This window comes from Heterodontus francisci, chromosome 8, assembly GCF_036365525.1.
Source record: "Heterodontus francisci isolate sHetFra1 chromosome 8, sHetFra1.hap1, whole genome shotgun sequence".
NCBI classification, from domain to species: Eukaryota; Metazoa; Chordata; class Chondrichthyes; order Heterodontiformes; family Heterodontidae; genus Heterodontus; species Heterodontus francisci.
Genome location: NC_090378.1, coordinates 44,944,120 through 44,958,134, shown reverse-complemented (window position 1 = coordinate 44,958,134; position 14,015 = coordinate 44,944,120). Strand labels below are relative to the sequence as shown.

Genomic DNA, 14,015 nt, shown 5'->3' with positions numbered 1-14,015 from the left:
GTGGAGCACCTCGATTCCACTTCCCAAGGCACAGTTCTCCATACAGCACTGCTTTTGGCATTCTGGTGTCCTTCATGCATGACACATACCCTGTCCAGCGCAGCTGCCAATGTAAGAGAATGCTTTCAATGCTGGGTAAATTTGCTCTTCCAAGGACTTCAATATTTGTAATGTAGTCCTGCCATTTGATATTTATGATGGAACGCAAGAAGCATTGATGGAAGCGTTCAAATAGTTCAATTGGTTTACTGTCCAGGACCCAAGATTCTGAGCCATATAAGAGGGTAGATAACAGCAACTCTGTACATTTGGATTTTCGAGGAAGTGCGCAATATTACCAAGCTACTTTAAAGCTAATTGCTAATTCAAGCAGAAATCCTTTGACTCAGAGACAAACAAGAACACAAACTGCCCAGAACACACAGCTGGAGGTAATACTGGTTACCTATCACAAAACCGGGGATAATGTCAAATTTTATGAATTATTGTAGCTGACTGAAATAATAAAAACAAACAATGCAATTCACAGCCTGCAACTGAAAGGTTTAATTATATTGGAATTTGGTGAGTAGCATTTCATCTAAATGAACTTCTATCCCTTGTCCTAAACTCTCAGATGACAATGAGAGATCTGAGTATTGAGATTAGGACATTTATTCCACTTTAGGATTCCAGTGTCAGTGACTCCCAGGTCAGTTAGATGTGCCTCAAACCCAACTTCAGAAGAGCATCTCCTGGTGCATTAGGAAGACTCTTTATCCATTTCTTAAACCTCCCATTCTGTGGTCTCTCATGGCAATTAATGCCATGTTTAAAGTTGTAGGCCTGTGCCGTGAGGAACTGGTTTGAGACAAGATGGAACCTTGCAACAGGTTCATTCCTGGCTGGATTTAAACCCAGGACCCAAAGGTGAAAACCTGATGTCAATCCCATTGTACCCTCAGATACTGACTTATGTTAGTATTGGGAGAGCAAGCTATGCTGAATCTGAGATAAGCACACCAGCTGGTGGCCCATTTGTCCGTGTTTGCAGCTATTGTCACGAGCATTATGCTATGCTGAAAGATTATTTTTTTTTTAACCCACCGGCTGAAAATCTGAATTAAAATTAAATTTTAAAAAAGGGAAAAAGGAACAGATAAAGGGTGACTGCTAGCAGCTAAAATGGCAACCAGAATTTGCATCACTATATCCTACATTCCATTGCATCGTGGAGACAAATTGTCTGGCCAGTCCCCTCCAGAACAATGACCTGGGGAATTTTGAATGAATCACCTGTCCTGCTCCCATTAACAAGACAGTAAAGCATCAATTGCGACATTAGACTGGTGGAAACGAACCACTCAAACCTAATCATTTGAACAATGGGAACAACCCTGGTTGAGAGAAGGGAATTCCTAGACACGAACTAATTAAGTTGCAAGAGGGAATGCACATTGAGCCATCATGTGACAGGCCCACCATTTGTGTGTTTAAGCTGGTGTTTTTCCCGTAGGAAGAGAGACAAGCAACTGGACACTGTCCAGAGAAGAGCCAAGTGGGGTCCTTCCTCTCTCTCTCTCTCTAGTCCATCTTGCAAGCTTTGCACCCTACCTTCTGCTGTAACCACCTAGGCCTATCACTGCTTCAGATAGAGACCCTTTGACGAAAATCATATGCCTCCCTGTTCTCCAGGAGAACTACCGAACCAGCTGGCCAAATCAGCAAGTCAGAGCCTCAGGACCACCAAGTTCAGATGGAAGCCAGCCGAGTCACCAAACTCCACAGACTGTATACCCCTTTTTACACAATCTTAGGGATCTCTTCCTGAAAATGCAGGGTTTTATGCAGCATCTGACCTTTGGTGACCTCCCAAACTCTTTATTCAATGAGTGTTTAGATTTGACATTTCAAGAAAAATGCCTATGAACCGGACTCCAATCCAAGCAATCTATCCTTCCCCACTCTATAACCTATTTGTGTGTGTGTGTGTGTGAAAGTTGGAGTGTAGTTTATTATTTTACTTAGATTGGTTTAAGTACAATAAAGCTAACCTCTTTGTTAAATTCAAGAGAACCTATCCAATTGGTTCTTTTATGATCATAGCACATAACTAGTTAAAACACTCACTGAATTGGCAAGTACATCCACTTTAAAAAAGAAATAACGCTGTTGCGGTCAAACAGGGAGAGGGACAAGAGGGGAGCCCTTCGACCCCTCCTCACCTGATCATAACACTATACTGGTGGTTTCAAGTTCCCCATGCTTGGAAGAGTTGTTTCATCAGTTCATCAGAACAATTTGAATCTAATGATTTACCGGAAAACATGAACCAGCCAGATGACAGGTTATGCTAACAATAAGCTTGCCCTGAGTGAAGTAAAGCTCTAAGAATGCTTGTCTTTACCTCATTGCTGGAACCTAGTGCCCTACTACCTGTGCTTAAATCAGAAAATTAAAATTTATTCTGGCTGGAGAGCTCCCCCATCAGTCAGTGTGGCTCCCCAGAATTTGAATCTGCAGTTCACTTTGTTTCTTCCCTATTATTATGCACAGTTTGGCTTCACCACCCCAGTTCCCTAGATTGAACCATAGAACTTTTGATAAAGATCTGCGTTTAATAAGAGAAGAGGCAAAAGATGTCATAAAAGATTCATTGCAGAAGGGTTTTAACATTACGATGGTACCTCCAAGGTGCTGATTTTGTTTTCAACTCTATAAAAGCTGTGAGGTTAATTGTTTATGGGTTGTTGACCAGTTTGACATGGAAAACAAATGTAAGGGTGAGGAGTACAGCAAGCCGAGGTCTGGTCGGAGGCAATTCCTAAAGAAAGGTCATGCTTTCTCAAATTTAGGTCATGTTTTATCTTTTGCTTATGTATATTCAAACTGTTCTTTTTAGGTTACAGGTTTCTCATCTAGAGATTTATTACCTTTTAAAGTGTTGTTCAAAGTGTAGTTGCATCTGAATTATGGAGTATGGTTCATAGGCATTTTCTTAAAATGTCAAATCTAAACACTCATTGATTAAAGAGTTTGGGAGGTCACCAAAGGTCGGATGCTGCATAAAACACTGCATTTTCAGGAAGAGATCCCTAAGATTGTGTAGGAGTGAATTAGTTGAGGTAATGCACATCGTAACAAGTGCTAATTTTTATCTAATTTTATAAACTTGCCAGTCAGGTCTCTGAGTATTTGCCACTGTCAATGTATTTTTCTTTATGTTCATGACAACATAGTTAATCAAGTTACAAGTAATTTGTCTTTGGGGAAAAAACTCTTAAAATCTTGGTACTAGCAAAACCAAACAATGCGTAAATTTTTAAAACAAAGTTTGCAACCTCCCATCCTTAGAATGAAAAACTATTACAGCACAGGAACAAGTTTGTGCTGATGTTTTTCTCCACAAGCCATTTATTTAGAATGTTTTTCTCAACTCTCCTTTAATTCTGATAATGTAGCCCTCTTGTTACTATCTTACTGATCAATGGAAATAATCCCTCACTAACTACTTCAACATAACCTTATAACATCATAATCTTGAAGATCTCTGTAAGGTTATTGATCAACCTTCTCACCTTTAGTGAAAAAAGTTCTAACATTTCAAGTCTTCTTGAAATGGCAAGATGGATACAGAACTGGCTCAGTCATAGACAGAGGGTAGCAGTGGAAGGGTGCTTTTCTGAATGGAGGGATGTGACTAGTGGTGTTCCGCAGGGATCAGTGCTGGGACCTTTGCTGTTTGTAGTATATATAAATGATTTGGAGGAAAATGTAGCTGGTCTGATTAGTAAGTTTGCGGACGACACAAAAGTTGGTGGAGTTGCGGATAGTGATGAGGATTGTCAGAGGATACAGCAGGATATAGATCGTTTGGAGATTTGGGTGGAGAAATGGCAGATGGAGTTTAATCTGGACAAATGTGAGGTAATGCATTTTGGAATGTCTAATGCAGGTGGGAAGTATACAGTAAATGGCAGAACCCTTAAGAGTATTGACAGGCAGAGAGATCTGGGCGTAAAGGTCCACAGGTCACTGAAAGTGGCAACGCAGGTGGATAAGGTAGTCAAGAAGGCATACGGCATGCTTGCCTTCATCGGTCAGGGCATAGAGTATAAAAATTGGCAAGTCATGCTGCAGCTGTACAGAACTTTAGTTAGGCCACACTTAGAATATTGCGTGCAATTCTGGTCGCCACACTACCAGAAGGACGTGGAGGCTTTGGCGAGGGTACAGAAGAGGTTTACCAGGATGTTGCCTGGTCTGGAGGGCATTAGCTGTGAGGAGAGGTTAGATAAACTCGGATTGTTTTCACTGGAACGACGGAGGTGGAGGAGCGACATGATGGAGGTTTACAAAGTTATGAGCGGCATGGACAGAGTGGATAGTCAGAAGCTTTTTCCCAGGGTGGAAGAGTCAGTTACTAGGGGACATAGGTTTAAGGTGAGAGGGGCAAAGTTTAGAGGGGATGTGCGAGGCAAGTTCTTTACACAGAGGGTGGTGAGTGCCTGGAACTTGCTGCCGGGGGAGGTGGTGGAAGCAGGTACGATAGTGACGTTTAAGAGGCATCTTGACAAATACATGAATAGGATGGGAATAGAGGGATACGGTCCCCGGAAGTGCAGAAGGTTTTAGTTTAGGCAGGCATCAAGATCGGCGCAGGCTTGGAGGGCCGAATGGCCTGTTCCTGTGCTGTACTGTTCTTTGTTCTTCATAATTATAAACCCCATTTCTGGTGAAATCCCAGCAAACTACAGTATGCCTTTTGCATTGCTTTGATATCTTTCTATAATGAGGTTCTCACAAACACACACAATACTTCAATTATAGTCTGTTCTTTTTATCGATTTGCCCTGCCGTTTTAATACACACATTTGCACACCACAGCCCCTTTGTTCCCATATTCCATTTAAATGATGAGCACTGAAGATGTCCCTCTACTTTTACTTCTAAAAAAGGCACTACTTCACATTACTCCACGTTCAACTATGTCTACCATGTACTGCTCACTCTGCTAGCCATGCTGGCTTGCAGTCTTTCACAACTCTCATCACAAATTGCAACACTGTAACAATTTGGTGTCAACGACAGATCAATTATAAGAGATGGACTTGAGTTGAATAAATCCTCAGGTCAAACATTCCTGATCACTCAGGCGAATTGGTTACTGTATGCTTGGAGCTTAACCATGTGCACAAAGGAACAATAAATCTACGTAATTATTGTTCAAATAAAAAAAAAATGTATGTTATTGGTTCGAGTGTTTCACTTGAAGACTCCTAAGTCTCTTAGATGGTTGATGTCTTATGGCCCCATCCCACCTTCCACATTTGCACTGTATAGAAAACTTTCAATCTCCATGTGATTACCTATAGTATTTCTTTCCAATTTGTAGAACTTTAATAAACTGTAGGCACTACCCTGCCACAATTTGCCATTGCTATGATACAGTTTGATTTTGTTCACACTGCTGTGCTGACTGATATCATGATAGATTAGATATATAATTGTGAGTGCATGCAGTGCCTGCTCCATATTGTATACAGCACATTCCACAATCACAACAAAGAATTATGATTCAGTATTTTATTTGTTTTTGCTAATTTATAAAGGTTTATTTTGTGGAACAGTGGCAATGCCTGTTGTTTTTGCAGACCCTGCTGGACAATCTACAACAGGAATGACTGGTAATACGAGAAGAGCAAGGGATGCATAACAGGAATGTTTCTTGAAAAGGCACAGCACCATCATGCAATCCTTTCTTGGGAAGAATGTTCACTTGATTTGTGGAACAGTCTATTACCATAGTTATTGGTATGGGATGATGCGATGATACTGGTAAAGAGCAATAAAATTATCCTGTCAGAGAGATTAACTGTCCAATACAAATTTGTAAAAATTCTGGTGATGCTGGGCCTTTGCTATATGTTTTCTTCTGCATAAGGTTAAAAATAACCTGATTCATTGTCAGCCATGGAAGTTAATTGTTTTGCTACAAGGTATAATATAGCTTTAATGTAAAGAAAATAAAACCATGTTTAGTTACAAATCAGACCTGAACTGGTCTCTTTGTCAGTTTGGAATCTGATCAGATTTGTAACATTTACATTTATTTCTTTATCTGTTCAGTTATTCTTCCAGCTGCAGTTATAAATGTTGCAGGCATCTCTCCCTATCAAAGAGGGTTTTACTGCGATGACGACAGCATCAAGTACAGCTATAAGAAAAGTGTGGTACCCAATCTCCTGCTCTTAGCAGTGGGAACACTACTGCCAATTGCTTGTGTAAGTTTATATCTGCTGGTGCATGGCCAAGCCAAGACAAAGTGAAATGTGGCATTTCCTGACCGTAATTCTTTTCTTGATGGGCTCTCTGATTCTCAGCAGCTCATTGCTCCACATGGACTGTGCTCCATATATTTTAGGGAGCATCTCAGAAATTCTGTTAATTGAGCAACATTAGGGTGGTGGGGAAGCCTAATGTCTGTAAGCCATTATACCATTCAGTAATTTCTATATTTACATTCTTGTTAATACTCCTGGTGAATCAGCAACACATTTCAATTTTTTCCACAACAATCACTCACAAACAAAAATATTTGGAAACCCCTATCTCAGAAGGGGTTCAGTACTCCATCAGTGGAATATTTTTTTGTTCTCCTACACCAGCAATGACCTTTGCACTCATCTGAGTGAGAGGAACCAAACTGTTTTGTTCTGTGGTCACTGTGTGAGTGAGAGGGACAGAAGAGATGAGGGGAGGCTTATCATCCTTTGGAACCGGTTGAACCCCTTAGTCACGCCCCTTAGGCTAGGTACTTCAGACTTGGTCCGTTCTCAGGGACAGGAGGGTGTGGCTATGAGTGAGGCAGGTATGGGGATCCAGAAGGTAGCAATGGAGGAGCCTCTGTCCTTGCAGTTGTTTCAACAGGTTCGAGGTGCTTGCAGTTTATGTGGACGAGAACAGGGACTGCAGGGAGGATGAGCAAACTGGCCACAGCTTGGTGATAGGGAGGCATTCAAGTGAGGGGAGTGAAAAGAAATGTAGTAGTAGTAGGGGACAGTATAGTTAGGGGGATAGATACTGTTCTCTGCTGCTGAGAGTGTGAGTCCCAAAGGCTGTGTTGTATGCCCGGTGCCAAGGTTAAGGACATCTCCTTGGGGTTGAAGAGGAACATGGAGTGGGAGGGGGAAATCCAGTTGTCGTGGTCCATGTGGGTCCCAATGACATAGGTAGGACTAAGAAAGAGGTTCTGCTGAGGGAATATGAGCAGCAAGGGGCTAAATTAAAAAGAACCATAAAGATAATAATCATTGGATTACTACCTAAGTCATGAGAAAATTGGCATAGGGTAAATAAGATCAGAGAGTTGAATGTGTGGCTCAAAGATATATGTGGGAGAAATGGGTTTCGATTCATGGGGCACTGGGCATCAGTATTGGGGAAAGAGGGAGCTGCACCATTGGGTTGGCCTTCACCTGAACTGCGCTGAGACCAGCTTCCTGGCGAATCGTATAACTAGGGCTGTAGAGAAGGCTTTAAACTAAATAGTGGGGGCAGAAGGATTCAAGTGAGGGGAAATTTAGAAAGTTAACGAGAAAGGTCAAGGCAATAATGCAGGGTACTGATCCGAGTAATGATAACCTGAGTGTGACAGGAAGGGGAAGAGCGTACAAACATAAGAGTGCGCCAGTAAATAAGTTCAGAGTAGGGAAAAATGATAAAAAGTCAGAATTAAAGGCTCTTTATCTGAATGCCCAAAGTATTCGTAACAAGATAGATGAATTAATAGCACAAATAGAAATAAATGGGTATCATTTGACAGCCATTACAGAGACATGCAAGGTGACCAAGACTGGGAACTAAATATTCAAGGGTATTTGACACTTTGGAAGGATTGGAAGAAAGGGAAAGGAGGTGGGGTAGCTCTGATAATAAAGGATAAGATCAGTGCAGTAGTGAGAAATGATCTTGACTCGGAAGATCAAGATGTAGCATCAGTTTCGGGGGAGATAAGAAATAACAAAGGAAAGAAGTCACTGGTCACTAGGACAGAATATAAATCAATAAATAATGGGGGTTTGTAGGAAAGGTCGTGGGTGACTCCAATTTTCATATAGATTGGACTAATCAAATTGGCAAAGACAGCCTGGAGGATGAGTTCATAGACGGTAGCAGGGTCAGTTTCTTAGAACAATTCATTCTTGAACTAAACATGGAGCAGGCTATTTTAGACTTGGTTATGTGTAATGAGACAAGATTAATAAATAACCTCATTAGTAACAATCCTCTAGGCAAGGGTGATCATAACATGATAGGATTTCACATTCAGTTTGAGGATGAGAAGTTTGGGTCTGAAACTAGTGTCTTAAACTTAAATAAAGGCAATTACAAGGGTATGAAGACAGAGTTGGCTAAAGTGGACTGGGAAAATAAATTAAAAGGTAAGACAGTAGAGCAGCAGTGGCAGACATATTTCAACAAAGATATTTTCCATTGAGAAAGACTGTATGAGAAGGATGTACCATCTGTGGCTAACTAAGGAAGTTAAGGATGGTATCAAATTGAAAGAAAAGTCATACAATGCTGCAAAGATTGGCCAGAAGGTTGGGAAAAATTTAGAAACTGGAATAGGTTGACTGAAAAAATAGTAGAGGGAGAAATTAGAGTATGAGAGTAAACTAGCAAGAAATATAAAAACAGACAGTAAAAACTTTTATAAATATATTAAAATGAAGAGAGTAGCTAAAGTAAGTGTTGGTCTCTTAGAGGATGAGACTGGGGAATTAATATTGGGAAACAAGGGAATGGCAGAGACTTTGAACAAGTATTTTGTATCTCTCTTCATAGAAAGACACAAAAAGCATCCTAAGAATAGCAGAAAATCAAGACACAAAAGGGAGGGAGGAACTTAACAGTCATTATCACTGGAGCAAAAGAGCAAAAGTACTAGGAAAACTAATGGGTCTAAAGGCTGACAAGTCCCCTGAACCTGATGGCCTGCATCCTAGGTCCTAAAAGAGGTGGCTGCAGAGATAGTGGATGCATTGGTTGTAATCTTCCCAAATTCCCTAGATTCTGGAAAGGTCCCAGTGGATTGGAAAACTGCAAATGTTACACCTTTATTCAAGAAAGGGTGGGGGGGTGGGGGGGAGGTGGGTGGTGGTGGGTGACAGAAAGCAGGAAACTTATAGGCCAGTTAGCTTAACATCTGTCATTGGGAAAATGATGAAATCCATCATTAAGGAAGTAGCAGCAGGATATTTAGAAAATCATACCTGCACCTGAAGTGCTGTAACCTGCAAGACTACGGGCCAGGTGCTGGAAGGTGGGGTTAGATTGGACGGCAAGATTTTTCAGCCAGCTCAGACACGATGGGCTAAATGACCTCTTTCTGTGCTGTAACTTTTTTATGGTTCTATCATGCAATCAGGCAGAGTCAGCATGGTTTTATGAAAGGGAAATCGTGTTTGACAAATTTATTAGAATTCTTTGAAGATGTAACAAGTAGGGTGGATAATGAGGAACCAGTAAGGATTTCAGTAAGGCGTTTGATAAGGTTCCCCACGGTAGGCTATTGCAGAAAATACGGAAGTATGGGGTTGAAGGTGATTTAGAGCTTTGGATCAGAAATTGGCTAGCTGAAAGAAGACAGAGGGTGGTGGTTGATGGCAAATGTTCATCCTGGAGTTTAGTTACTAGTGGTGTACCGCAAGGTTCTGTTTTGGGGCCACTGCTGTTTGTCATTTTTATAAATGACCTGGATGAGGGTGTAGAAGGGTGGGTTAGTAAACTTGCGGATGACACGAAGGTCGGTGGAGTTGTGAATAGTGTCAAAGGGTGTTGTAGGGTACAGAGGGACATAGATAGGCTGCAGAGCTGGGCTGAGAGATGGCAAATGGAGTTTAATGCGGAGAAGTGTGAGGTGATTCACTTTGGAAGGAGTAACAGCAATGCAGAGTACTGGGCTAATGGGAAGATTCTTGGTAGTGTAGATGAGCAGAGAGATCTTGGTGTCCAGGTACATAAATCCCTGAAAGTTGCTACCCAGGTTAATAGGGCTGTTAAGAAGGCATATGGTGTGTTAGCTTTTATTAGTAGGGGGATCGAGTTTCGGAGCCACGAGGTCATGATGCAGCTGTACAAAACTCTGGTGAGGCCGCACCTTGAGTATTGCGTGCAGTTCTGGTCACTGCATTATAGGAAGGATGTGGAAGCTTTGGAAAGGGTGCAGAGGAGATTTACTAGGATGTTGCCTGGTATGGAGGGAAGGTCTTACGAGGAAAGGCTGAGGGACTTGAGGTTGTTTTCGTTAGAGAGAAGGAGGAGGAGAGGTGACTTAATAGAGACATACAAGATAATCAGAGGGTTAGATAGGGTGGATAGTGAGAGTCTTTTTCCTCGGATGATGATGGCAAACACGAGGGGACATAGCTTTAAGTTGAGGGGTGAAAGATATCGGACAGATGTCAGAGGTAGTTTCTTTACGCAGAGAGTAGTAGGGGCGTGGAACGCCCTGCCTGCAACAGTAGTAGACTCGCCAACTTTAAGGGCATTTAAGTGGTCATTGGATAGACATATGGATGAAAATGGAATAGTGTAGGTCAGATGGTCGGCGCAACATCGAGGGCCGAAGGGCCTGTACTGCGCTGTAATGTTCTAAATTCTAAATTCAGTAGATGTAGTGTATTTGGATTTCCAAAAGGCATTCTATAAGGTGCTACATAAAAGGTTACTACACAAGATAAGAGCTCATGTTGTTGTGGGTCATATTTCAGCATGGATAGATGATTGGCTACGTAACAGGAAACAGAGAGCCAAGATAAATGGGGCATTTTTGGGTTGGCAAATTGTAACTAGTGGAATGACATAGGGATCAATGCTGGGGCCTCAACTTTATATGATCTATATTAATGACTTGGATGAAGGGACCCAGTGTATTCTAACCAAATTTGCAGACGATACAAAGATATGTAGGAAAGCAAGTTGTGAGGAGGATACAAAGCGTCTGCCAGGTGATATAGATAGGTTAAGTGAGTGGGCAAAAATTGGCAACTGGAGTATAATGTGGAAAAATGTGAGATTATCCACTTTGGCAGGAAGAATAAGAAAGCAGAATATTATTTACACGGAGAGAGACTGCAGATCACAAAAGATTAACATGCAGGTACAGCAAGCAATTAAGAGGGCAAATGGAATGTTGGCATTTATTGCAAATGGGATAGAATATAAAAGTAGGGAAGTCTTGCTACAACAAGACAGGGCATTAGTGAGAGCGCACCTGGAGTACTGTGTACAGTTTTGGTTTCCTTACTTAAGGAGGGATATACTTGCATAGGAAGCAGTTCAGAGAAGGTTCACTAGGCTGATTCTTGGGATGAGGGTGTTGTCTTATGAGGAAAGGTTGAGCAGGTTGGGCCTATACTCATTAGAATTTAGAAGAATGAGAGGTGATCTTATAGAAACATATAAGATTCTGCGGGGGCTTGACCGGGTAGAGGATGTTTCCGCTCATGGGGGAATCTAGAACTAGGAGGCACAGTTTCAAAATAAGGAGATGAGGAGGAATTTCTTCTCAGAGGGTTGTTAATGTTTGTAATCCTCTTCCCCAGAGAGCAGTGGAGGGTGGGTGATTGAATATATTCAAAGCGGAGATACAGATTTTTATCTACAAGGAGTCAAGGGGTATGGGGGGACAGGCAGGAAAGTGGAGTTAAGGGCACGATCAGGTCAGCCATGATCTTATTAAATAGCGGAGCAGGCTTGAGGGTCTGAATGACCTACTCCTGCTCTTATTTCTTATGTAACCCAGAGATGAAAGGGCAATGCTTTTTCCTGTCATATGTATGACATTAAACAAAGTTTTATATATAAAAAAAAGTGGAGCAGAGGGGAAATGCACAAAATGTCTCATAAAAAAGGAAGTGCCAAGAAAACAAGAGGGGGTGGGAATAAAATGAAGAAGTGAAGAAACAAAGAACTCTGGAAATGTTTCAAAGAGTTATGAAGGGATTAGAGGATTAACCCAGTAGTCAGGGCTGTTCATACACTAATGCCCCTTGTAGATCCATGGGATTAATTCTGATACTAATTACAAGATAATAACTGTGGAAAGATTTCTCTGTTTACATATTTATTTCTAATAGCTGAGATGCTTTAACCCCAAACAAAATGTTTGACAAACTAGCCTTGTTCGAATCAAACAGAATAAGCTCTATATAATGATTAAGAAATGCCTCAATATATATTTTTATAATAAAAATTATTTCACAAATGGTATGAAAATTAAAATACTTGAGCGATGGAAAGGAATCTTTTGTTCTAGGACCAAACTTTAGATGGCTTGACCTTCCCACAATCCAAATGAAGCACAGTGTGTTTTGGGGGTACTTGTGACAATTTTCACTATCTAAATTTCACAATTATGCACAGTTTATAAGTACATTATTGCACCATAAGGTATAGAGGGGATGGGTATGTGAAAATAGCAAATGGAGTGTTTTTGCATTTGTCCTGTAATGCCACATTTTTACTCTGTTGAAGCAGTTGTGCCCCTAAGCTGTTTGTTGTCTCTGTTACTTACTCTTGCTTTGTCTGTATCTGTTGTCGTCCTTTCCATTAGCTGGCCTCCCTTTCCTGGTTATCGAAACTAGCACCATCAAACCTTATAAGCGTGGATTTTACTGCAATGACGAAAGCATCAAGTATCCCTATAAGAATGGAGAAACAATCAGTGATGCTGTGCTTTGTGCTGCTGGTATTCTAATCACCATCCTCTCTGTAAGTCTCCAATCGCTTTGATCAAATCAATTGTGCCTTTTAGTCTGCTCGCTGAAAGCAAGCCATGAATCCGCAGAATTCCTTTGCAAAGTTTATTTCCTTCATTACGGCATTTCAAAACTAATGAGCGCTGCACCAAAAGGTTTCAACAGTAAACAAGGAATTGTAAAAATCTAATTTTATTCTTTCTGACCAAAATTTCTAGTGAGTATATTTAGATATATACAGAGGCCTGAAATTCCGCATTCTTTTTGGCACAAAAGCGGCATAGTTCTGACGTATGAAGGCAGAATGTCAGATATTCCAGAGTTTTACTTATTTTAAAATATACCCTATCCAGCAAAACATGCGCCTGCCCCCAAAATGGTAGATGTATTCAAATAACAGAATAATGAGAACAAAACCTGCTGTCCTAGAAATTACTCCCTGTATATCAGAAATGCACCTGGCTAAACGTAAGCTTGTAAAAGAGGGGAAGTTACCTTCATGACTTGTCAAATCAGGAATTGGTTGAGCTCAGAGTCTTTTAAAATCCACAAACTTTGAAACATCAGCTTGATTGGACTGATCAGAAAAAATCTATTCTCAGCTGTGCTGTTAAGAGAGGATTCTGCAAACTCCCTTTCATAAGTTTCAGGCAAGGAAATTGTTTCAGTCCCACACTTCTGTCATGGCAACCTGACTATGAGAATTTTAGATACGACCATACGATGGAGACTGAACAGTAGCAGGAGGAAGAGAAAACAACAGTCTCACACAATAAGGCTATGCTAAAAGAGAAGACTAACTAGGAGGCAATCTTCCACCTGAGCATCTGTTGTCCCTCCAGAATGTCTCAGAAATCTGCTTAAGGAGCTGATGGTTCATTAAGGAGATCCAATAGGAACTTTGTGACCTGTTGAAAACTGCTGTCCAAATATCCTCTCAAACACAAAAGCCAGCAAACAATAGACTTTCCTTGGAACACGTTCTCCAGGCTCCCCAAAATCTCTATAAATGGGGCGATCTCCCACCTAAGCCCTGGGATTCCTGGTGGTTGCGGCCCACCTTCTCCTGTGAAAGAGATGAATATTGCAGTGCAGGTTGGACAGAGGCCTTTGTTGCAACATTTTCAAACATCAGGCTTTTTTAGGGGCAGCGATCAAAGAATTGATGTGGTGAGGTAGGGAGGGTTGCTCACATATATCACACTGTAAAGGAAGGTACATTTTTAGCTGAGGAGGTGAGAGAGGATGTGAGATTGGTTCAGAGTCCAA

General features: G+C 41.2%; 1 protein-coding gene across 3 annotated transcripts in view; it reads left to right on the top strand.

The window, feature by feature from the left end:
• plpp3 (phospholipid phosphatase 3) overlaps positions 1 to 14,015 on the top strand; it is a 160,486-nt gene that overhangs the window by 50,143 nt on the left and 96,328 nt on the right. For 2 of the 3 annotated variants that reach the window (XM_068037053.1, XM_068037051.1), the window contains exon 2: positions 12,602 to 12,759. In XM_068037053.1, coding sequence (XP_067893154.1) covers positions 12,602 to 12,759 — 158 coding nt within the window. Of the gene's footprint in view, positions 1 to 6,108; positions 6,264 to 12,601; positions 12,760 to 14,015 lie in introns of all 3 variants that reach the window. The other variant, XM_068037052.1, reaches the window with a different exon arrangement.